This window comes from Larus michahellis, chromosome 24, assembly GCF_964199755.1.
Source record: "Larus michahellis chromosome 24, bLarMic1.1, whole genome shotgun sequence".
Lineage (NCBI taxonomy): Eukaryota > Metazoa > Chordata > Aves > Charadriiformes > Laridae > Larus > Larus michahellis.
Window position 1 is genome coordinate 4,279,340 of NC_133919.1, and position 23,823 is coordinate 4,303,162.

At 45.5% G+C, this 23,823-nt stretch overlaps 1 protein-coding gene across 2 annotated transcripts in view; it reads right to left on the reverse strand.

Moving 5' to 3' along the window:
* ASH1L (ASH1 like histone lysine methyltransferase) overlaps positions 1-23,823 on the reverse strand; it is a 63,835-nt gene that overhangs the window by 17,359 nt on the left and 22,653 nt on the right. For both annotated transcript variants that reach the window (XM_074566801.1, XM_074566802.1), the window contains 8 exons: positions 18,358-18,459; positions 14,268-15,009; positions 12,996-13,175; positions 5,505-5,599; positions 2,841-2,914; positions 1,180-1,225; positions 848-956; positions 179-385 (listed from right to left, as the gene is read on the reverse strand). In XM_074566801.1, coding sequence (XP_074422902.1) covers positions 179-385; positions 848-956; positions 1,180-1,225; positions 2,841-2,914; positions 5,505-5,599; positions 12,996-13,175; positions 14,268-15,009; positions 18,358-18,459 — 1,555 coding nt within the window. The remainder of the gene's footprint in view (positions 1-178; positions 386-847; positions 957-1,179; positions 1,226-2,840; positions 2,915-5,504; positions 5,600-12,995; positions 13,176-14,267; positions 15,010-18,357; positions 18,460-23,823) is intronic.

The following is a 23,823-nucleotide window of genomic DNA, read 5'->3' on the forward strand; positions in this document are numbered from 1 at the left end:
ACTCGGTTGATCAAAAAAGGTGAATTCTAAGCCTTCCTTCTGGTGGCTGTGACCAGAAAAGCATTTCCCCCCCCCCCCCTTACTTCCCCCTTTGTTTCTGTCTAAGGATTTCCCAGCAATGAGAACAGATGCTATTTATTGAGCCTTCCATGCCAAAGCAGCAAATAAATATTTCTACCTGAATTCTTGCTCACTAACAACTTCTCCCAGATATTCAATGATAAACTGTCCTGCTTTCAGGGGTTCTTTGGTACGAATACCCCATCCTTTCTCCTCAGCCCGGAACCTTTCCAGGCACTGCACCCATTCATGCCTCTGTATCCGCTGATTACAACACTGTTCACCACAAGGGCAGGTGTTGGGTGAACACTCAGCAAAGATCATCCTAAAATAAAAAACAAAGAAGTTAAAGGAAGGAGAAGAGCATACCTTCAGATCCATCATACAAGAAAAAAAAAAAAAATTCCTCTGTTAAACAAAAGTTATTAAAGAACTAAAATGCTTCTTGTTTGCAAGGTATAATTCACACCAAGATTCCCAGCCTGGTTCTCGCTGCTACTGAAAGAGCAGAAAGGAGCTTTTCATGGGATCTTCCTCTGAAGTAAGAGGCAGTGGAGCATACATGCAGCAGAAAGCTCCCCTGGACACTCTGTAACAATACTTTTATTACTGGGGTTGCACCCATCACAGCTCTTTTCTTAAGATACTAGTAGCTGATGTGAAATAATACATCTATTGAAATTCTCTTATCGGAACCAGTCAACTCGAGGGTTGGACTAGATGACCTTTAACGGCCCCTTCCAACCCAAACCACTCTATGATTCTATGATTCCAACCCATTTCTAACCTGTTAAGACAGTCCTCCACGCAGCCCTTTCCGTTGTCATCATCTGGTTTCTTACAATTGCAGGTAGTGGCCTCATAGCCAGAGAGGGGCTTGACATCCACATAGACATCTGGAGAAAAAAAAAACAACAAAAAAACAAACCCAAACAGGGAAAAGAATTCTTTCCAGGTGAAAAAGTAGAACTATTTATCTATAATATTTTCATTCCAATTACATAAAGCAAAAAAGGAGGGTGGCAGTGTCTTCGGTAGGATGAAGAGCACGGCAGAAAGGAGGGGTGTCATGGTGAAAATTCCACAGTTCACACATTTCAGTAATAAGATTTTACTTACTAGAACGGATTTTTTTATAAAGTGGGACATCTGGCTTTTTATACAGCTAAAAGGAAGAGAAACAAGATGTTAATACATTGCATAAGCGCATCTGTTATTCAAAAGAATCAGGGAAATGATGTTCTGTGCATACGTAACAGTTTTGTAAACATTACTAGAAAATCCGTCTGCATTTTCTTCTTTAGGCTCCAGCTACGTTACCAAATAGGTCAAGAAAAAGGATCTGAATAAGCAGAACTTTGGCTCAATGAGATAAGCGAGCAGTTTTTCTAACATATTGTTTATTCTTTCCATACTCTCCGTACAGAGCAATATGGATAACAGGTATCACGAGGACAGACTATCTGGAACAATGCTGTCCTTTCAATACCGAAGAGTAATTATTTAAATCTACTTTGGAGAAAGCAACTTTGGTGGAATTACCACGTGCCAACCCTTAAAAAAGCGAAAAAGAAACTTAAGGTGCTTATCAAAACGGTTGGACTCAATGACCTTAAGGGTCTTTTCCAACCTAAATGATTCTGTGAAAACGGTGACCACAGGTAGGAGCCAAGAGAAACGCAGATTCGTCTCCTAATTAGAGAGACTTCCTCTGCCGATGGAGATGACTGGAGGGAACAGGGATGCACAGATCACATTTCATAATTTCGTATACGTTCGATCCTTTCAAACAAGCTTTAAGGAAAGCTTTAATTTCCAATTATTACATATTTCACCCACATTTACTGTGCTATTAGCCCTCCCTCAGTAACGTACGTGGCAATAGGCACCGACCAACCCACCCAACGCCCCTACAAACAGAAGTACTCTGCGAGGGCTTTCACTATTCTAGGTAGGTATGGAAAATGGTGAGGAAACAGACCGTATATATTTATTAGCTATGCAACATTGAATAGGTAAGATAAGCAGATGGAAGTAATCTTCAATACACGGCTAGAAACTGTCCCTGGCTGAAATGTCCACGATCGCTGCTTTAAGACCAGATTTTGGTGGTGTTTCACAGAGTAGCTGGAGCCACAACCACCCGGGATTTGTCTTGCTCATGTACATGCTGAAGTTACATGTTTGGGAGCGCTTTCTTGCTGTAGAGCTGGGGACAGATTTACCCTCCCACCTTCAGTCCTCTGCTAAATCACTTGGTGGAAACTTCTCAGGGAAAAAAATATTCCTATTTTTAGGTTTGCACATATTTAAAGCTCTTTAAAGAGAATGAGACTGTTAGGCAGTTTCTCTTTTTTCCTCAGTATGAAAATTTCAGCTTGCAAGTGAAAAATAAATTCCACTCTGCTGGGACTGATCCAAGAAAAATAAGGCCTGAAATTTCTCGCTGCTGTTGGCAGAACATCTGAATTCTCCCGAGGCGTCTGAAAGGAGATGAGGGCAGGACGCCGGCTCGCTACCAGAATAAAAGTCTGCAGCAAAATCAAGGACTTTCTTCAGCAGAAACCCGCAGGATTGCTATTTTGCAAGAGACGGAATAATGGAAACTCTTCACATTAAATACACAGGCAAATCCCTTTCTTCCTCATACAGTGGCAGCAACAAGAATATTCATAAATATACAGGATATATAAACAAAGCTTTCACATAAGAGTCCTCCTATTTTCTTTCTAAGACTCCTGATCATAATCTTGGCAAGCCAGTAACTTTTTATCTTGTACCTGATTGTGTTTCCACTGCCAGAGGATGTCGTAAGGCAGCTGGAAGTCAATTCTCTTTTGTCTGAGATACTTTCCTGAAACAAAAAGGTTTGTAAGTCGCACACGCTCACATTCACAAATCCCCAGGAGAAAAAAGAGCCGCTCCCAGGCACCCTGCCAAATTCTGCGAGGGCCTCTCGACGTCGGAAAGGCAGAAGAGCAGAATCCTCCCAGAACATTTTGTTTGTTAGTGGCAGGCACAGGGAAGAGCCCTCCACGACGCCGTATTTTGTGCTCTGCCGTCGTAGCCAAGGTTTAAACCTTTGTCACCAGCGAGGGACGCTGCCGGCTTGGACGGGAGCTGCTGGGTGAGGAAGGCGGCAGAGGGGAGCTGCCTCCGGCCTCGGTGACGGAACCTTACAGACACCATCGAACTCCAGCAGCCCCAGGCAAACCCTGAGGAGCGGCGGCAGGACCTGCAGGCGCTGGCCCAGGAGGAGTGATCGAACGCCAGCTACCGAAGGGACAGCAGCAAATAACCGACAAAACTGAGCACAACTCTGCGCCTTACAGTAAACGCTTCGGTGTCGGCACTCTCTTCTGAGCTTTTCTGTGCACACGTGAATACAATGATTTAGCGCAGAGAACAAAATCTGCACGCACCACTCATGCAAGGTGGGAAATCGCATTTTGAAAATAGTATCCAAGGCGGTTCCTACGACCTTTACCAAAAGAGACTTAAGAATGAATTCAGACTTGGCAAACACATTCACAGATGTTGCAGAAGGACTTCGAGATGATCTGTATCTTCAGCAATAACTGAAACTCATTTTAGACAGAAATTACTACTGTCATTGCAGATTTCGTCTCTATTCTGAAATTTACTGTCACACCTAACCTCTTCCCAAAAGAGGGAAACTAACCCATTACATACTTGGTTAATACAAGACTGAAGCCCGACACAAGCACTAGGTTAGTTTTAGCCAAGATTAACATGTTCTTCTATCATTTTGTTGGAATAGCATGTCACCAAATTGCAGCAAGAAAAGTGACTAAGGATGGGGTTTCAGTCCCGTATCTGACTTTCCCGGCTTTTCTAAATCTTAGCAAGTGCCTTTATGCTCCTCCAGCAATAGTCTGTGGTTTCATGTAAATTAACATGCATACCCTCACCACTGGAAAATAAAAATTGTAATGTTTTCCTTACAATTTACTCCAAAATTACTTTTTATTTTCAATGCTTTATTCATCCATAGCAGGTTCCAGGAAAGAGCTAAATCTGCCAGGAATTTGCTTTCACTTCTATGACCTCAATGGGTGAAACAAAAGGCTCTTTCAGGTGCCCTGGCAGCGAGCCTGGGGCGCATGGACGGTCCCCGGCCCTCGTCAGGCGGGCACTCGTGCAGTCATCCAGCAGAGTCCTAAACCTCTGCGGTCAAACCGCTCTCAGCTGCCCGATACAGAATAATCGAAGCAGCTTCTCCTGCAGTGCAGGAGCTCGTTCCTGTCTGCCAGCACAAACCAACGTGGGGTCGGGGCCTCGCAAAAAGCGAACAGGACGGTGGCACTGCAAACTGAGCCCGAGCATCCCAGCAGATGGTTCGGTCACACAACAATTGGGTTACGTGACCCAATTCAAAAAGGAATTAAGAAAGGTCACGTTTTTGAGAATTTAAATTAACACCTTCAGTTCTGAAACCTGTGTTGCAGTTACGGGTTCACACAGGACCGTCAAACTCTTCTCCTGCTGCGATCTCTCCGTGAAAGTCAAAGTTGTGTACAGAGCAAAAAAGTTCAGTTAAGCAAGACGAACCAATGAAACGTTTGTGTTTGATGGGACAAATATTCCTACAGAACAGTGTGGAACTTCCCAAACTCTGTTTGCATGACAGTACTTGAAGTAAGAAAGCACAGCATTTTAAAAACTGAAACAATTACCTGAAAAATAACCAATCTTGCTTTGTCCTGGGAAATGACATGAGCTGCAAAGACGTTAGTCTGGGAGTTCATGACCATCCCCCCCAGTCAACCCAGTCCCGTGGACTGGACTCGTGAACAGCATCCTGGACCTCCCCGAGTTGCCAGCGGTGGGCTAGCCTTAGGTTACGGCAAAGAGAAGCCCTAGACCTCACTTCTATTCCACCTGAGACCTCTCAACAGGGATGAAATAAAAACTTGCATAATGGCTACGTTTTTCATTCTTCCTCACTTTTACCCAGGCGTAAAGACAGACACTGTGAAGCGCACGGGGATGTGGGGGAATTTATTATTGCATGCTTAGTTTTTTGAGATTTAACAAGTGGTCACAATTGGCTATTTTACTGTAATATTAGTTTGAAAAGGAGACTACAGTACTGCATTTTAGCAAAAGTATTATGGCAACTAAAGCAGGTTTTAAACTAGACTGCTATTTTCTTATGGTAAACAAAAAATGAGAACAAAGTTCATGTAGCCAAAAAAGAAAAAGCCTTTTTTGAGTCAAACTTTTGCACTGAAGAAGACAGCCAGATGAGCATGACCTTTGGCAAAGTTCCTATGCTGAAAAGACACGCGTAACCTCGCAAGGCGGTAAAATAAAAAAAGAAAAAAGGGAGAGGCAGAAAGACCGCAAAGTCCAGAGTACTTTCACGTCACCTAAGCGCCAAATTTGTTTCCCAACAACGGAAACACACAAGAAGTACCCACCAACATGGATAGGGGCTGGAAACAATCCATGCTCATGCTCTCCGGGAGTGTACTCCAGCTTTTCTTTCTTTAGTTGGATGAGGCGGCTCTTCGGACTGTGGATGACAATGACAAAAAAAAAAAAAAATAAAATCAGAATGAGGAACACCTGTCATTTGCAAAAAACACAGAGCATCAGGCAAGAGAATAATAATAGAAATGGCCAAAAAAAATTCATTCCCAGGTCGCTTGCCAAATACACTCATCACATCCATTTTGTCCTGGTTTGAGGTAAAACAGAACTAATTTCAGTAATTTTATGACATGTTTCAAAGCTCATGATTTGATTTTTCTCCATAACTATTATTCAGGCAACACCCAATGGGGCACCATCAACTTTAAATGCCTAGTATGTGACAGATAAGAAATAGCTAAAATTACAAAAGTAAGAGAAGATCAACAGATCATATCTGATGTTTCTTGCTTAGGTATGTGACACGTCATACATGTAGTGTGGCTGCTTTCCGAATCTGCTGAGAGCAAACGTTCCCGTGCTGCTCCTTCAGAAGGCTGTTCATCAAGAAAAGCAGGAAAAGCACAGAAATCAGAGTTAAAAAAGCAACGAGACGCCCCCCTTTACAGAAGGAAAAAACAGGAGTATGAAATAAGAACGGCTGTACGGGTCAGGCAGATGTCGAAGCACCGAGCTCAGTAAGCTATCCTTTATAAACGTCTCCCTTTGGCTACTGACAAACTACGGACAGAAAAAACCGACGTGGTTATATTTAGTCCTGCAGCCCTGCAACACTCAGGAGAGACTTCTAAATGTTAAATATACCAAAGGTTAAAATGGTATTGAAGCCTATTAAAGTTTGCTGAAGTTTTTTAAGGGATGTATTTTGATAACTGGACATACAACTGAAAGCTGACTCAATAAAAAATGTGGTATTATTACTTAACTAGTGAATGGCAAATGCAAGTTAAAAACAAATTTTGAGATACAGACATCCATACCTAAAAATAATTACTGAAGGTCAGAAAGAGAACTGATGAATGGCAAATAATTTGTGGTTCATATACTCTTCTGACCCTTTCTGGATTTCTGGTACTTATTCCACAAGTCTAACAAGTTACTAAATTTTAGATAGAGAAATAAAAGCTATGGCATACTGCTGAAACGATGCTCGACACGCTCTTCTTTAAACAGCTCTCCTTTTAATAGCGTTGTATGGCAAGGTTCTAGTTTTATGATACACTTGCATTTAACTTAATATGTACATGTGGATACACAGCTATCCTAACCAAAAAGCAGTAACATTCTCTCAAGCAACAGTTTATGGTTTTTAAATATTATGACCCTCTTTTTTTTTTTTTTTTTTTTTTACTGATGGCAGGAATTAATTTCATTTGCTTTGGGAAATAGGCAGGTCCTTTGCTCACCAGGCAAAAATGATATTCTAGAGAGGATTAAAACAAACAAACACCAAACCCCCCCAAAACCCAGCCAAACCACCCCCACAACTCACGCCTTCTCTCCTTCCATGTTGTGCCGCACTGAATCACTAAGACTTGCAAAGAAAGGCCATAAAGTAACTGCTTACAAGACCTGGAAAGCGAGTTCTTATCAAGAGGAAATAGAAAGGTGTTTTGAAAAGACAAAGTGTGAACCTCCGTTTCCAAGAGGTAAGGAAATCCTTAAACCAAAGGCAGAGAAAAAAGGAAAAACGTTCAACAGAAAGGTGACTTAATTCAAGCCAAACGTGCACCCTTTAACATCCACATATTCAGTGTAAAGAAAGCCAAGGGAAAAATAAATTATGGTAAATAAACTGCAAGGAGGAAACCCGTGTGGAAAGGAAATGCAGAAGACAATTATATAAAAACACAAAATATAACACGAGTTTCTTCGGGCACTGCAGACACACCCATCTCAGACCTAGTCACCAAGAACAGTGGGGAAAGAGCCTCCTCTTTCTCCTTCCAAACACAAGGATGAAGGATTGTTAGAGGCACGTAAAAACTGTTATGACAAATCAGTAAGTTGAACAAAGGCCATCAATACTTGTAGGGACTTCAGAGGGAACGGCTGAGATGTCAAAATAAAGCATCATTATTCATCAAAAAAGGGAATATACTAAAATAATCAAGTATAAACAATACACCCAGTTTTATAAACGTAAATACCATGCAAAAAAAGCCTCATGAATTAAAAAAGGCCTCTCTATCAAGTAAAGGTCTGTACTAACAGCCCCACATATTCCCACTAGGAAGAGGATGAGCTATTTTAGGTTGGGGTTTCTGGGCAGGCAATAAGTTTCTGGCTTTGTGTTTAGCTGCTCTCTTTACGAGAAGCCCTCTCCCTCTGGCTTTGCTGAGGCGTGCTGATCGTCTTGGAGAAGCTCAAAATCGACATCGGGGCCCCAAGTGCCACTAACACACCTTTATGACCCCGACCAGCCTCATGGGGGACTTCCACCCACACCCTGCGCCCGTGGCCCCACAGATCTGTTCCCGTCCAGCCCGGGGCATTCTGCCCCTGCCCAGACCACCTCCCGGCACAGCCATCTCCAGCTCAGCCACAGGGAGATCCATGGGAGCTGTGGATCTGAGGGCTTCCTGGCTTCACCCTGGACCTGCCTGGCAATCCTGGGCTGCGTCTGACCCTTGGTACCCTCACCAGACCTGATCCTGACCTGCAGACTGACTTTCCCACTTAACCTGCGCCTGCCTCGTCACCACAGACTCGTCTGGCCATCCGGACTCTTGGCTGACACTGCGCACCATTGCCCGGTCTGTCCGACTCGCCTCACCCAGGGCTGTGGGAATGACAGCAGGCTTCTCAGCAAAGGAAGAACATGGAGCTGTCGGAGTGGGGCCGGAGGAGGCCCTGGAGATGCTGGGAGGGCTGGAGCCCCTCTGCTGGGAGGACAGGCTGAGAGAGCTGGGGGGGGTCAGCCTGGAGAAGAGAAGGCTCCGCGGAGACCTTAGAGCCCCTTCCAGTCCCTCAAGGGGCTCCGGGAAAGCTGGGGAGGGACTCTGGAGCAGGGAGGGGAGCCACAGGACGAGGGGGAACAGTTTTACACTGAAAGAGGGGAGATTGAGATGAGATGTGGGGAAAGAATTCTTGGCTGTGAGGGGGGTGAGCCCCTGGCCCAGGTTGCCCAGAGAAGCTGTGGCTGCCCCATCCCTGGAGGGGTTCAAGGCCAGGTTGGACGGGGCTTGGAGCGAACCGGGCTGGTGGGAGGTGTCCCTGCCCAGGGCAGGGGCTGGCACTGGGTGGTCTTTAAGGTCCCTTCCCAACCAAACCATTCTATGAGTCTACAATTCCTTTGCTACTGCTCTGATCCCACTGTGCTCATGTCATTTCTCTAACTAAGCTCAAACACTCACTAACCAGACACACCTCGCTACAGACGGGACAGGTCACAGGAATTCCCAGGACCAAACCTCCTCACATCCTCCTAGGATCAGCCGATCGCGCTGCTATGGAGGATAGGTACCTGCTCCTTTTCATACCATGCTCTGTAAGACATTTCCCTCAATAAGCAGATGGAACAACTGTTGCACTGTTGCAGCTGGAAAGCAAAAGATCTCTCTAGAAAGCCAGGATCACTCCCCCTTTCAAGCAAGCCTGTTCAAAGAGGGTGAGACCTCACCAATAACCACAGAGGAACGAGACCTAACCTTTTGAGTACTTAGCATACTTTCAGCAGTGAGCTGGAAGAGCACGTTTCTGATTGCTTGGCAGAGTGAAACACAAGCCTGGCTAGATACGAAAGGCTTCCCTCTCTATAATGCACTGCCTAAAGTTGTTTGGTTCAGTTTCTGTGGGGACAAATCTAAACCACCCATTTTGTAAATGGTCCACTTACCAACAAGAGACTAAACTGGCCTCTCTTTGCAAGCTCCTGACAACAGGGCAATGGCAAAGTGATTTTTTTGCTGAAGATGAGACCATTTTGTACTGCTCTGCAAAGGCGGGAGGTCAGGCTCAGTCTCAGAATGTCAGCCTAAAGTCTCAGGCAAATTAAGAAGGGAGCAAAGACCAGGACCACAGTCTGCTCTCCTGTACCGCCTTTTCTCTCCTTCCCTCCTTTTTGATACTGCGTTCCATTTCTGTTCCCCCTCTCCAGCTTCTAGTGTCTTCTCTCTACACTCTTACCACACTGGCTGGGATTAGTTCCCTGTGGAATGCACAGTTTCATTTTGGAGGAGCAGAGCCCAATTTTCTCTCTCAGGCCGGAGTCTGACAAACGTTTTGAGTCAGTATAAGCTGGCTTTGCTGCTCCCCACCTTCTGCTGTTGGTGTGACCACAAGGTTACCTGCACCAGGCAACCTACAGTGGAAGGTCGGATTTCATCTGAATCACCATCCCGGCCTGGTCCAGTTGCCCTGGTCTTCGTGACGGGACAAAGGAAGGGACGGCACAGGAACAGGAATAAACCACAAAGGTGAGGAGAAAGCGAAGCCGATTCTTTTAGTGCAATGTCAGCTTATGCCAACTTAAAGCGTTTGCTGAACTGCAATTCATTTGCGGTTCACTTGCACCGTCATTTTAATTCAGCTGGCTGATTTTTCAATGGATGTGCTTCTAAAATGTTCAGTTACCTACTCTGAGTTACCCTGCGGCTCCACAAACTCTAGTGTCAGCAAAATGGAGGCCCTGGAGGACCAACGTGCCTATCGCATGGAAACGCTGCCTGGTGTTTACGCTGAGGCCCGCACTGAGCTACGCCGTCCATGCAACTTGGGCCGGCTGTGGGTACCTAACGATGGGCGAGACGCAACTCAGTGTCGGCCGCAGCAAATTCTATACATTACACTTTTGCAATGAGGACTCATATTTGTTATTATTGATAAGAATCATGTATTAGATAAAAATATTGTATTTCCCTAAACAACAGACAACATTTAAATTAATTACTAATTTACTAACTATTACTAAATTTCTTTGGTGAACTAGACTTTGCGCTCCCCTAGGGAAGTCACTGCTGGGTAAACAGGTCACGACTCCTACACAAAATCTTCCTTTGTTTTCAAAGGTGCAACCACACACTGAACTTCTCTTCACCAAAAGACCTGTGTAACTCTTCCAGTGGGAGCTGAGGATTCTGGAAAACTCACATGGCGGATAACGCCAGATCAGCTATGCTGGCTATAAAATTACATCCGGAAATCGAGGCAGAACTGGAGACTGACTCCAGAAACCATTCCTTTTATTCTTAGTTCACTTGAAAGGAATCAAAGTCGGAGCTTTCTTCACTGTGCTAATAAAGTTTCTAGACCAAGGTGAGTTGGAGTGAAATCCTGTTGAGGTAAATCGTACAATTCACGTGGCTGCAGTGAAATAACGCAGACTTTTATCTTTTAACAGTAAACCAAAACTGGCAGTGACAGGACAAACATTTTCTGTGCTGTTGTTTAGCAGCTGGATGTGACTGATGTAGAGAGAGGTTGGAAATTGTAACAGTAAACCCCAGTAACACCTTCACGACCTGCTATGTTCTAATGACGCTTAGGAAGTATTTAAGAAAGATGCAATAGAGCAGGAAAACGGTCTAAGGCAAAGTGTCTGCAATTGAACACTGCGAAGAGAAATACAGAAAACCGGTGAGTACAACACCCACGAACAGCGAATGCAAGGGCTGTTGTAATGGAGACGGTGATTAACACTTAACTGTACCATCACTAGAGGGTGCCGCATGATTACGGAGTTGCGCTTTTGTTCTCAACTAAGATCATGTTTTCATACGGCAGGAAGTTATATAAATAATGGGATAACAACATGACCTTCTGCTCTCCTCTTGCACTGACATGTGTCTGACACCGCAGCAGAACTGGAACAGCAAGTTAAATCAGCAGAAATTTAATTATAAAAAAGTGACTATTGTTCTGCTGATTTAGTTTGCTGAACCAACTTAGTAAAGAAGTGACCCAGTGCCAGCACGAAGGTGGGATCGGCCCTTCAAGCCGCACCTTGCTGTAAGACAGGACACCCAAATCACGATGGCCGCAGTTCTGCCCTTGCCCCACCGTGCATTTCCAGGACTTGTTTCAGCATCAGGGTTGGAACACCCGGGCAGGGCAGTACTTCACATTGGGCAGGCAGCATCTGCGTCCCTGGTAGCGTAAAGTTCCTCAGTGTTCTTAAGCAGCTCACCATAAACATCAGTGTCAGCGCAAGGGAAGAACTTGGCACGTGGAGGAACAGGCAGAGGGGAAGACCAAGTCAGACCTCTTTAAACTTCCAGGGAACCGCAACACAAAATGTAATGGGACAGGGAGGGTTGTTTGTCACGGCCTTCTCCAGGGTGATGAACTCGTTTCCATCACCATCCACAATAGCTACAAACCTTCACTTTCACTTTCTGTATTCATACAATTTTTCAAATTACATGTTTGCTTACTGTCTATGAAATAAGGGTCCTGCATTGGCTGACTAGGACTGACAATGTAACTAACATTTAATAATAAAGAAGAGGAGAAGACTCACTCAGGTCCTCTCCTAAGACAACAGACCTAATTTTTATGATACAATATTTGAATGTTGCATGACGGCGTATACCAGTGACAGACCGTCCAAATGCTAAAAATTTTAGCACATCTGCTTTCAAACTACTAGCAACATCAGTGGTCTCACTTTGATCAGACCTAGATCTTTTGTCCTTCCTTAGAGTCTTGATCGTTTCATTGATGCCTTCGTTCTACTATGGAAAGAGAATGCACCAGGAGCAGCTGATAAATCACGCCAGCAGTCTCCCAGTGGTCTCTGCAGATTTTTAAGTGGTCTACAACATAGTGGGAAGGTGCCAAATTTTCTCGCCTTTTAATCTGTCAGATCATATTAGAAGAGAAGCACAAATTCTTGACTTCAACACATTTGTTCAAACGGCTGTAGAAAACTCACGTAACTACAAATGGAAGCAGAAGAGGGCTGGTTACGAGGAACGGGAGATGTCCGCTTTCTAATGTACACTAGGTCGTGAGACAACCGGTGGAAAAAACCTTAAATGAATGCTGGATTTTTGCTCTAAACATCTCATAGAAAATAAAGGAGATGAACTTCACTTAACTGTGAAATGAACAGGGTGCGTATTTGAAACTCTGTCACACGAAAGATGACCGGTCGTCATGATTCAGTCAATAAAAATAGAAACCCAATGGCCCCTTTTATGTAGTCACTGTACTCGGTACCTGAACACCTCAGGCTTTCCCAGCACTTTTACTGCCATGATCGTTAAGGCTATCAAATGAAGCTCTCTTACCTTTTCAAGGTCGATAATCAGAAACACTTTCAGATTGCTCGAGGCTGCTTTCTGACTGGGGTTACATTTTAAATCTTCACTGGGTCAGATTCTGATAATTATCATGCATGCAATTTTTCACAGGCGTGAATTAAGTTGATGGTTTTATTTCAGCTACTCATTAGTAGCAGCACTTTATGGCTCTAGTTGAAAGAAGACAGTTTCCATGGGAATATCAGACAGCAGCTTTTCAGTGGTATTACTTACTCTGTTGTTTTGTACACATCAGAGTAGAGCCCTGCCTTCTGGTACTTCTTCTTTGGGGGTCGAGGAGCTTTTTTCTCGCGCTGGGCTAGAGAAGGCAAAGGCTGCTCAGTGTTTTCAGGTTCGTGCGGTTTCCCAAGGGCATCATGTGGACTGGAAGGTTCAGCTACTGTCTCAGAAAAACTGGAAGAAAAAGTAAAGATTAAAGGTCATCTACCATATTTCATTATTCCTCCCTATAATGTGGTCAGCAGAAAAAAAATGTCATGTTTCCGAATTACTGCATGTCTCAGCTATTTAAAAAAATGCAACTCAATGATCGTGATCAAGTGGCAGCTAAGCATAGTCACAAGGAATGTATGATCTTTTAATAGTAATGTTGTTATTAATTATTACAAAAAGAATGTTGTTTGTACTGATAACGTTTATCCTTTGGAGCCTCAGTTGAGTAATTTAGAAGGTGGCTCGTGCTATCTGCTTTTGTACTCTAAAAATAGTATACGGGAAACCTTTGCTTGGGCATCAGGAGAGCCATACAATACACCCTTTGAACATGCGGTTCCAGCAACGTTCTGCGAATCTAAATGCCTACATTACAGTATTCATTTCTGAAACACAAATGGATGGTTCTTTTTCAGAACTATTCTGAAAACACATGAAGGAAGACTTCAGGAAGAGTTTGATCCGTTTGTATTGGTGACTTTGGGGATAAGCATGTGATTAGACCAGAGACAGATTTCTGGTTTACTAGCCAGCGACTACACTGGTGCACACCTGAACTCCTCCTTGCTGCCTCGGTTTTACTCTTTATTTGCTGCATATCAACTGCTCTCACCTGACATTCTGTGCTGCTTCTAAGGATTCGCCTGTAACGCAAATGAGTAACACTCTTTTAAGATTCCCATGGCGCAGTTCCTTATTCTGCACATGATGAAGGAACAATCTTTGCTGTGACATCTCATCCGTAAACCTGCTACCAGCCCATTAAAAGTATTCTTCACCAAGACAACCATAAAACTTGCTTCACTTGAGACACAAGCGCCAACCCAAAAGGTTTAGATTATCTGAGATTCCATCCCATTTTAGGGTGTGCTCAGTAATTTAGGAAGACTCTAAGCACACTTAAAACTGACGTGTTGGTTCCCTCTAAATTGAACTCCTTAATAAAAACAAATGTAACAAGCACAGCTCATTGTTGTAGGATTCTTTCACGGATGCAAATGTTATAAAATCCACAATGACTACACTGAGGGTACAAAACTGTAAGGGAATTACCTCTTATTGCTCTCCTGCTCGTCCTCCGGCAAAGACTTCTGTCGCTTCCTGGCCTGTTCCTCTGCAAGCCACCTCTTTCTCTTCCAGCCTTTTCGGTGGTCTGCATTCAAGTTCACGCTTTGCACTACAGCTTCAATCACATCTGTGATGGTATCGGGTCCAAGGTGTAAGGGGCTGCTGCTCTCTTGTCTTTTATCTAACTCCTGACTGACCAGCCGAGCCGCCTGGAAAGCCTGCATGGAAACGACGGCCTGCATCGGGTACTTCCGGGGCCTACCCGGCCTGCGCTTCACAAAATTATTCCCTGTCCGTGACTGCCTTTGCAGCTTTTTGGCTTTCAGAATTTTATTGACGTGGTCAAGATTTTTTTTTGTCGCCAAGATCTTGTTGTAATTGCACATTTTCCTAGCTTGTCGCTGCATGGCTTCGACCACGCTCCTCTTGAGGTGATGTGGGGAGTAGCTGCTCGGCAGCCTGTCTGACAGAAGCGAGATGCTGTCGCTGCAGGAGCTGCCGGGAACCGCTGGAGCGACGAGGCTGTCCTGTTTCCCCAGAGCTCTCTCCCTGTTGTGGTTTCGAGCAGGACTAGCTGATGGCGGGACAGACACGTTTGCCATGACTGCTTCTAAGGTTTTGTCCAAAGGAGCCTGGCCGTCGTGTTGCGCCATGCGCTGCAGTAAGCTGTCCACTGGATCCTCCACGGCGGCTGCCAGCCTTGCTCCCCGGGCAGGGACTCCCATCGCTGAAACACAGACAGACGTGTACCGAACAGACCTGAGATACGATCAAATAAAGCTGGAACTACAATACTGGAGCTGGATTGACTGGCAGCCTTTTAAATCCTATAATTGCCCGGAACGTTCAATGACAAGACAGCAATTTCTGTAGCACAAGTTCTAACGGGAAAGAGACCGAGCGACGCAAGTAAGTGAAAAGTCTGCATTTTATATCAGCAGTTTTAACATACAAGTATTTTCTCTTTCTTTACACGCAGTCCCCCACTTCTACTAGCAAGGAGCAATGAGGGCATCCCCTCTGTGTGTACAGTCCAGAACTCTTCTCAACACTAAAAATAAGAAACCCTCTGTGCACAGAAAAATTAAATAGTGATAAAAAATTTGAACAACATCTGAAACGTTTTTAATCTAATTTTTCTTTTTTGTAGTCCGGAAGTACTGAAACAACTTTTTCATTGCTCTTGCAGCTTCTTTATCAAAAAGACAAACATAACGATGACAGAACCGATTGCAATGAAGTACAGGCCTGCATAAAGGTAAATCAAAATATCTGCACAAAAGAGAAAGGCTAATTTACACAGGAGGTAAAGTTAGATCTCACTTTTTAAACTAAATGTTATATGCTCTAGAGCTGCAGGCTGGTATTTGAAAACGAGAATTTCCAGGTCAACCATATAGATTATACTGTATTAAAAAGGGATTTGTTCCAAACTAAGAGCTTCCCAAAGCTCCCCTGCTGGTTCTTAGTGATAACATTTAATCAGAAGAAACCCTGTTCTTTCTGGAATAAAACGGATGCTGTCTTCTCATAAATATATCACAATTGCACGTTAGCATTTACAAAATGTTACTGTAATTGTGGCCAATTATTTAGATTAGATCTACTTAAACTAGTGGGTCCTAGACTGAAGAGCGCGTACTAGCGTAAAGGTACCTGTTCAAGGGAGAACACGAAATGTTTTTATAAAAGGGTTTCTACCATTTGTCAGGAGGGAGATTATGCATTAGCTGACAGAGATAAAGCACAAACTGTTTAAAATAACTATTTTCTAGTCCTAGCACTCACTAGTCCAAGTGTGGTACTCCGGAGAAATGTATTCCTCATTAAGATCCCAAAGTCATGAATTTGCAACTGCAAATCAAAACGGGCTTCAGCGACTGCACAATTTAAAGGAGGAAGGATCAGCATAACAAGTTCTAAAAATCCTCCTATGGACAACGTTCTTCCTACAGGGTGAAAAAGGAACAGAGAAACATACTTGTCCGGTCACTGCCGTAAGCCTAACTGTAATCCCTTGGAAAACCTAGCAACCTGAACAACTTTGAAAGAGCTGGAGGGATTTACATGTTCGGCTTTCAATTTTAGATGAAATAATAAAGATAAATTAGTCTTTGTTTTCTTATGGTCTTTAAATACACATCGGAATGGAGCTGAGGGCTCCTCACAGAAACACCATCTGTTTCACACAGTGAGCTCCGTAAACAGCTGCGCCATCCAACGACAACCGAACTACACAACACATTCGGACACTAAGTCTAATGGATGTCCTTGAACTAGCGGCTCTTTGGAAACCGATCCTAAAGGATGGCACAACGGAAGGCTGTGATCCCCAAAACAGCTGCAGCCCGGCTCAGGCAACCTCGCAGCTCTTGGTAACAAAGCAGCTCTCTGACAAACGCGCTGAAATCCCACATGCATTCCAGACCTACGGAAAATATAACAAAGACTGGTCTTTTCAGCTGCATCATCACTTTAATGACTTTGAAGTTGATAAACTTGTGATTCATTTCATTCCTATGCTCTCTCCTGCACAAAACACGCCTGAACTTTTAACACCTTCCTATACGCAGACTAACACCGATTGCAGTTGCCCCTTTAAAATGAGTAAGTAAAAGAAGGTTAACAAGACAGAGAGAAAAAAGCGAGAACGCCTCTTCACGGCAGATGCCTTTCTTTAGCGTATGCTGAATACAGCATCTGTTGCAAATATCTGTTTAAAGGCAGGAGGAAACAGCAGTTTTGGCACATTCTTCCTATACGGAAATCGTAACTAGTTCTGTAAGCACCAATCCTATGGATGTTTACTACAAATTTGCGATCAGCTTCAGTGTCTAAGAATGTTTGAATCCTGCTAACAGGAGTTCTTTCTACAGCTGGGCTTCTTACAACATTGGTCAACGCTATGGATTTTTTTGTGTCCAATGCCAGGTAAGCTCACATCACGTTTTCCTCAGAGGGCCTGCAAACAAGGTCTGGTTTTACTAACTGGCTGACAACTTGACTGTAATCTACAGGAAATGAACATTTTCAGATCTTCCCTCTGACAATTTGGTCCATCCATTTGACAGTTCCGTAGGTGTGAAAATGTGACAGAGCAACGCGGACGCGTTCACACAGTGTGACTGCACAAGTCTGACCTCCTTACCAAAGGAAGCTCAAAACATACCAGGAGCATCGTTCCCTTCCTCGGGAAGCGAACAAAGATGGACGGACTTCCTCAAGCAGCAACCTGCGCAGGATGAGACCCCGTGGCTGAGAATGCCCGCTCCCCCAGTATCCTGGTGGCACACATTTGCTCAGCTCCACCATGATTTTGTGCATCGAAACTCAGGCCTCATTTGACAGAATTGATGAGAACACTACCAGCGTTCCCATGCCCTTCGGTACTTCCACCCCTTTCCTACTATAATTTTTGGCCTGCCTGTGGTCATTCACAACTGTGTCATTAGTGACAACCGGCACAAGCTGCTTGTTATCCCCTGTCACCTTAGCACGATTCTCACATGCTACGAAGAAAATATAACAGCACACCCTGCCTTGAGATCCTAACAGCTATCCCCCCAAGGGCAGAAAACTGTCTGCCTTCACACCAGCGGAGAAGTCAAGCTCTTCCCCGGGAAGGAATTAATCTATTCATTTAATTCATTGATTAAATGTAGCGTCACAGGTCTTGCTAGCATTAAAGCACTGAGCTTCATGAAGACTAATTTAACCTGGTGAGGAACCAAACTCCATTCTGCCATATCCATGCTGCTGCTTCTACAAGCGCCAGCTCAAGTTTCCCTATTCTACAACCCGGTTTGCAGCACTTGTATCCTAAAACATAAGTGGAAAAACTCAGTATCTCCATGAACATGTTGCTGCTGCTGAAGTTCTCACAGCAGCGCCGTCTCGGCTGTCTGTAGTAGCACAGATCTTCGTACAGCAGCAGTCCCGAAAACAAGGCCACCGAACACGAACAACCAGGTCTGGTGGGAGATGTCCCTGCCCAGGGCAGGAGGGTTGGAACTAAACGGTCTTTAAGGCCCCTTCCAACCCGAACCATTCTACGATTCTATGAAATATTACTTGCCTGTAGAAGATGTGCTCTCAGATGTTGATCTCTTTCTGGAAGGGCTGCAGTTTGTGCTCTCTGACTGCCTCTGGGAAGGTTTGTCCTGTGTTGGCGAAGTGCCTGAAAAGCAGATCAGGGAAGAGAAAAGCACACAAAAAAATCATTTCAGTCTGGTAGTGCCAATACAACACGCTGTAGACGCTAAATATTCAAACTAAGATTACCAGTTTTCAGCTTTAGGAACATTTGCTTGCTATGATGCACGTAGGTGGAGAAGGATGGAAATGGACCATCGAGAAAGGATTTCTCACAGGCAAAGGGCAGAGGCAGGACAGTAAACAAGCCATGAGAAAAAGCCACTTAATACCGTCACAGTACTAGCTTTTATGTAAAACAAGAAAACAAACCCCCTATATTACTACTTTCAAATTAAACCCTAGCTTCTCTCCTTGACTTTTACAGAACAGCTGAGTTTGGAAAGGACCTCTGCAGATTACCTAGACGAACCACCCTGCTCAAGCCAGCGTCAACTAGAGCAGGTTGCTCAGGGCCACCACGTTTGGTTGGGATTTCAACAACTTCAATGATGAAGACTCCTCAACCCATGGATCAATCACTTTACAGTAAGACACCTTTTTTCTTATGTACGAACAGAACTTCCCGTAATTCAGTGTGTGCCCACTGCCTCCTGCCCTGTCGCTGGGCACCACCGAGAACAGCGCGGCTCCTTCTTTACTCCCCCCCATCAGGCACATGTACACATCGGTCCGATCTCCCTTGCACATTCTCTTCTCCAGGCTGAACAATCCCAGCTCTCCCAGCCTCTCTCTGTGGGACAGCCGCTCCAATCCCATAGTCATCTTAGTGGCTCCTCACCGGACTCACTGTAGTATGTCCATGTCTTTCTTGTACTGGGGAGCCCAGAACCAGGCACTGCACTCCAGATGTGGTCTCACCAGGGCTGCGTAGAGCCTGAGTAGAGGAAGAATCATCACCCCCGACCTGCTGGTGATGCTCTTCATAATGCAGCCCAAGACGCTGTTCCTCATAACGGTCTTTACAGCCTGTTCCACCAGCCAGCGAAGGTCCCTCTGAACAGCGGCACAATCACCTGGCGTACCCACCACTCCTCCCAGCTGCAAACGCACTGAGGGTGCGCTCTTTTCCATCATCCAGGTCATTAGCGAAGAGGTGAAGTAGTACTGGACCCCGTATCCATCCCTGGGGTACGCTCCGAGCGACCGGCCTCCAGCTGGGCTTCGTGTTGCTGATCACAACCCTCCCTGCCTGGCAGGTCAGCCGATTCTCAACCCGCCCCGCTTTGTAAGAGCACTTCTCTTCTACTCCTCAGGCAGAATTGCTTCATGTAAGACACTATAAACTGCAGAAAACTGAAAAGCTAGAAAAAAAAACCCTCTTAAGAAAAAGCACTGCTCTAGATTTGTCTCCTGCTATATTAAATTTTCCTGTTTAAGATCCTGTCAGAAAAAAAATAAATAAATCTGCTTTCGGTCAGCCATGGCAACTACGTTAAAACCCCAGGGTCTAAACAAAGGAGCGAGGCTGTTACCTACACACAAGTATAATGCACTGTTGGACTTCAGGCACCTGCAAAACACGTTTCGCTATATGTTCCGAATGCACAAGGCTTGCTATGACTTGCTAAATCATTAGATATTGGCTTAACACCGCAAGATGTCATCAGGCAGTGGCAATCACAATTACCATTACTTAAGTTAAAAACAATTTTTAAAAAGCGATAGAGATCTCATGACTACTGAAAGGTTAAGGGACAAAACTGGTTATCAGCATCTTTGCTGATAACATGAGGAAAGACCTATTTCTGTTTGCTTTCTTACATATACATATTTTCTTACTGTAACTTGTTTTCTTTCCCTGAAACTTAAACTTTTAGAGAATCACAATTACTCTGGAAAGCTAAGGTTGTAGGATTTGTTAAAATGTCATAGAAAAATCTGCACGTTGCAATTATGAAAATGCTGAGATACTAAAAATTCAGATATTAGTATAAAAACCTAGGTAGACAAAAATGCGTATGCCAGCACGCAATGAGAATATGCACATCAGGAAAATCTGTAGAAGATAAAATCTAGAATGCAGACCTAAAAATAGACTTTCATTCTTTCCCTTTGAAATATTGTTTGTGATAGATTAGCTTAGACCTGCATGTTCAGTTCTGATCTCTTTCCTTACCAACAGAGTCCAAAGAAACGCAGGAGTGGGTCACGAAATCATGCTCTCAATCAAGGCCACAAATTAGCACCCGTGCAAATGACCGCTGGCTTCAACGCCTGAACAGAGATCCTGAGGTGTGAGACGATGGGAGAATCCTGGAACGCCCCAAACTTATCTACCAGAAATCTTTAGGAAAATCTTTTTTGAGATCCTGTGTTGCCTCAAAGTTTAGATTTTTTTTTTTAATCATGGGTGTTATTAGCTCACAGTGTAACACCTAAGAGGAATGATTGTCCTCGATTGACAGAGGAAATAAACATTACTTTTCCAAACATTCTAACTTCTCTCAACCAGGCAGAGGAACGGTTTCTTTTGCACTCATTCTTCTCAACAAGGGCACCATCGTAAGGCTGCTGGACGTTGTCCCAAGTTGCAAATCATATTCCTGGTGAAGATTTTGATTTTCCTGCATGGCATCCTGCTGTGGAGCTGGTGCTGGTGGGCTCTCACAGGGGGCTCCTGTACTGCCTGCTCCTGCCACAAGCTGCAGCAGAGCCGCGCAGGGAGGCTGCTGCCTGTCAGAAAGAGCAGTCAGCTAGGGCTTTTATTCCAGAAGGAGTTTGTCCACTAAGAAACTGCTAAAATGCATTGATTTCATAAAGCGCAGATTAACACAAATACCCGGGGACCTCAGAGAAAAAACAAGAATTATACCGCAGGAATAAGCTCAGGAGTGGGCTTTGGCCAGGAACGGGCTGCAAGTCGTACCAGGGAGGGGGAACAAGAGAGCGAGGGGCCTGGAGGCCGAGCCGGCGGCAGCCGTGCCCGCTGGCAGGCCACGTTCCTCTCCCGCAGATCCTCCTCCTTCCACGGACCGAGCGCTCCTTTCCCTCCCAGGCTGCGGCCCGTCCCGGGTGGCAGCTGACCGGAGGGTCCCGCCGGCGCTCCCGGAAGGGTCTCTGCGGCACCGCGACGGACCCGCACCGGCAAACCGGGCCGCCGGGGACGGGCCCAGCCGCCGCCACCGCCGCCGGGTGCCCGGGGCTCGACCGCGGCGCGGGGGTCCCGCGGCAGAAGCAGCGACGCGGCCGGCAGAGGGCGGCGCTGCCCGCCGGTACCGCGGGCCGGTACCGCCCCCGCCCGGTACCGCCCCATGCCCGGTGCTCCGCCGCACGGTGCCGCCGCCCGCCCGCCGCTCGGTTCGTGTCCAGAGCGCACCGAGCACGGCTGCGGGCAGGGGCCCGGACCGGCGGACTCGCCGCGTCGCACCGGAGAGCAAAGCCGAGCTCCCGCCGTGCGAGCGGGGGCGGGCGGGCGCAGCCGCGTAGGAAGCGGGGCTGCTATCGCGATACAGCACCGCGGCCGCGACAGCAGGTCGGCCTCGTCTGAACGCCCGGAAAGGCACAAGCGTCGCCCACAGGCCTATGCCGGCCTGCCCCGACCCCGGCCGTGGATTGCTGGAGGGAACGGGGGACGGATGGAGCCCTGGGGGACGGATGGAGCCCTGGGGGACGGATGGCTGCCCCATCCCTGGAGGGGTTCAGGGCCGGGTTGGACGGGGCTTGGAGCCACCTGGGCTGGTGGGAGGTGGCCCTGCCCAGGGCAGGGGCTGGCACTGGGTGGGCTTTAAGGTCCCTTCCCACCCAAACCATTCTGTGATTCTCTGAAGGCAGTAAAGACTTCAACTGTGCTGATCCCCACTGAATGGCTGATTTTTTCTTCCCTTTCCTTCCAGGAATTAATTGTGAGCAGCGCACCCAGAGCAGTTTATGGTAAGCTATCAGCTGTCTGAAATAACTCCTGGTGTGAAGCTGCAGAAGTTTACTAAAGACCACTGTGAACTCCAGATGAACAGGGAACAGCATCCTACAAAAATCTTGAGTACAAAACGTTAGAGCTTCGCAACCTTCATCAGCATAACCCTGTGTAGGCGCCTTCTGTACTGACAACCAGCCTGCGGCATGTAAACTTCTATCTAAACTTCATTTTCTGTGAAATACCAACCTTCGCTAGAGTCCTCTTTGCCAAAACACGCACCTTTCTAATGCGACTTGGACACAGGCAATATCTGAAAGTATCTAGCACCAGCTAATACCATAGAAAGATCTGCCAGTTCATTCAACAAGGCAAAGTTTACATGCAAAGTCTATAGAAAAAAAAAAGTGTATTTTCCATATGGGATACTTTGAAACAAAATACCGTGAATATCCCCTACGGATGATACAGAACAACTTCAGAAGGCCCTCCCCAGCGCTTTAACTGCTCGGATTCAGTGTTCTCTCCACCGTGCACCTGAACTGCACCTGGATTAATAAAGAGACAATCTTTGATGCACCACGGATTTTTTTTTTCTCCATCTGTGCAACTTTCTGAAGTGCACAAAACCATCAGTCTTTCATGGTAATAGTTGCAGAATCACAATTCAGCACTACAGCTAAAACCAAAACACACCAAAACCCGACATGCAACTTGACCCTGATCTAAAAAAAAAACAGCATTTTTACTTCAGTGGGGCTTTTTACCAGCCGGAGTGTTAAGTTTGCTCATACACTGCCTGCACGTGACGTGGGGCATTAGAAGCTCCTTGGGAATGAGACAGATACCGAGCTGAGCCGGTCTCCCAGTAAAACCAGCTGGTTTCCATGGCGGGAAACATTCAATGTGGACACAACATCTGAGGAACCGGTCAAACGCACTGTCAGAGGGAGAGTGACTCCAAGCCTTCACCAGCAAGTTTCAGCTTAAAACATCTCTGCTTTTTCCCTTAATTAGGTTGTTCATCATAAAAACCCAAGTCAGATCATTCACCGTAATGGCAATGCTCAGGAAATTCCCAGAACTGCACGAGCTACCACAACCAATTCCTCACTCCTCAGAGCCAAGTTTAACCCTTTTGGTGACCCAGCACTTTGAATTTTTCTTTCCACGGCTGCAGAAGCAGCAATCGCATGGCTTTACTGCCTTCCCCTGACTCCCCCCCTCCCCGAGTAGTTTTAGGAATATGCAACAGAATGAAGAAATATGAACTTGTAAAAGAATCCAGCCACTTCCAGCTGCCCTTAAAATAAAGCAGCAAAGCATAAAACTCCCAAATGTCAAAATAAAACGAAGGGAAAAAAACCCCTTCTGTACATCTTGCAGTCAGAGCAGGGAGGTGGCAGGAGGCACCGGACCGGGAACAGGACAAGGAAAGGAGGAAGACGAGGAGGTATTACTCATTGCTAGGAGCTGGTTGTTTGCTTGACTTTTGGTCTCTGAAATATTAGTCACAAGTGGATTTGGACAAAT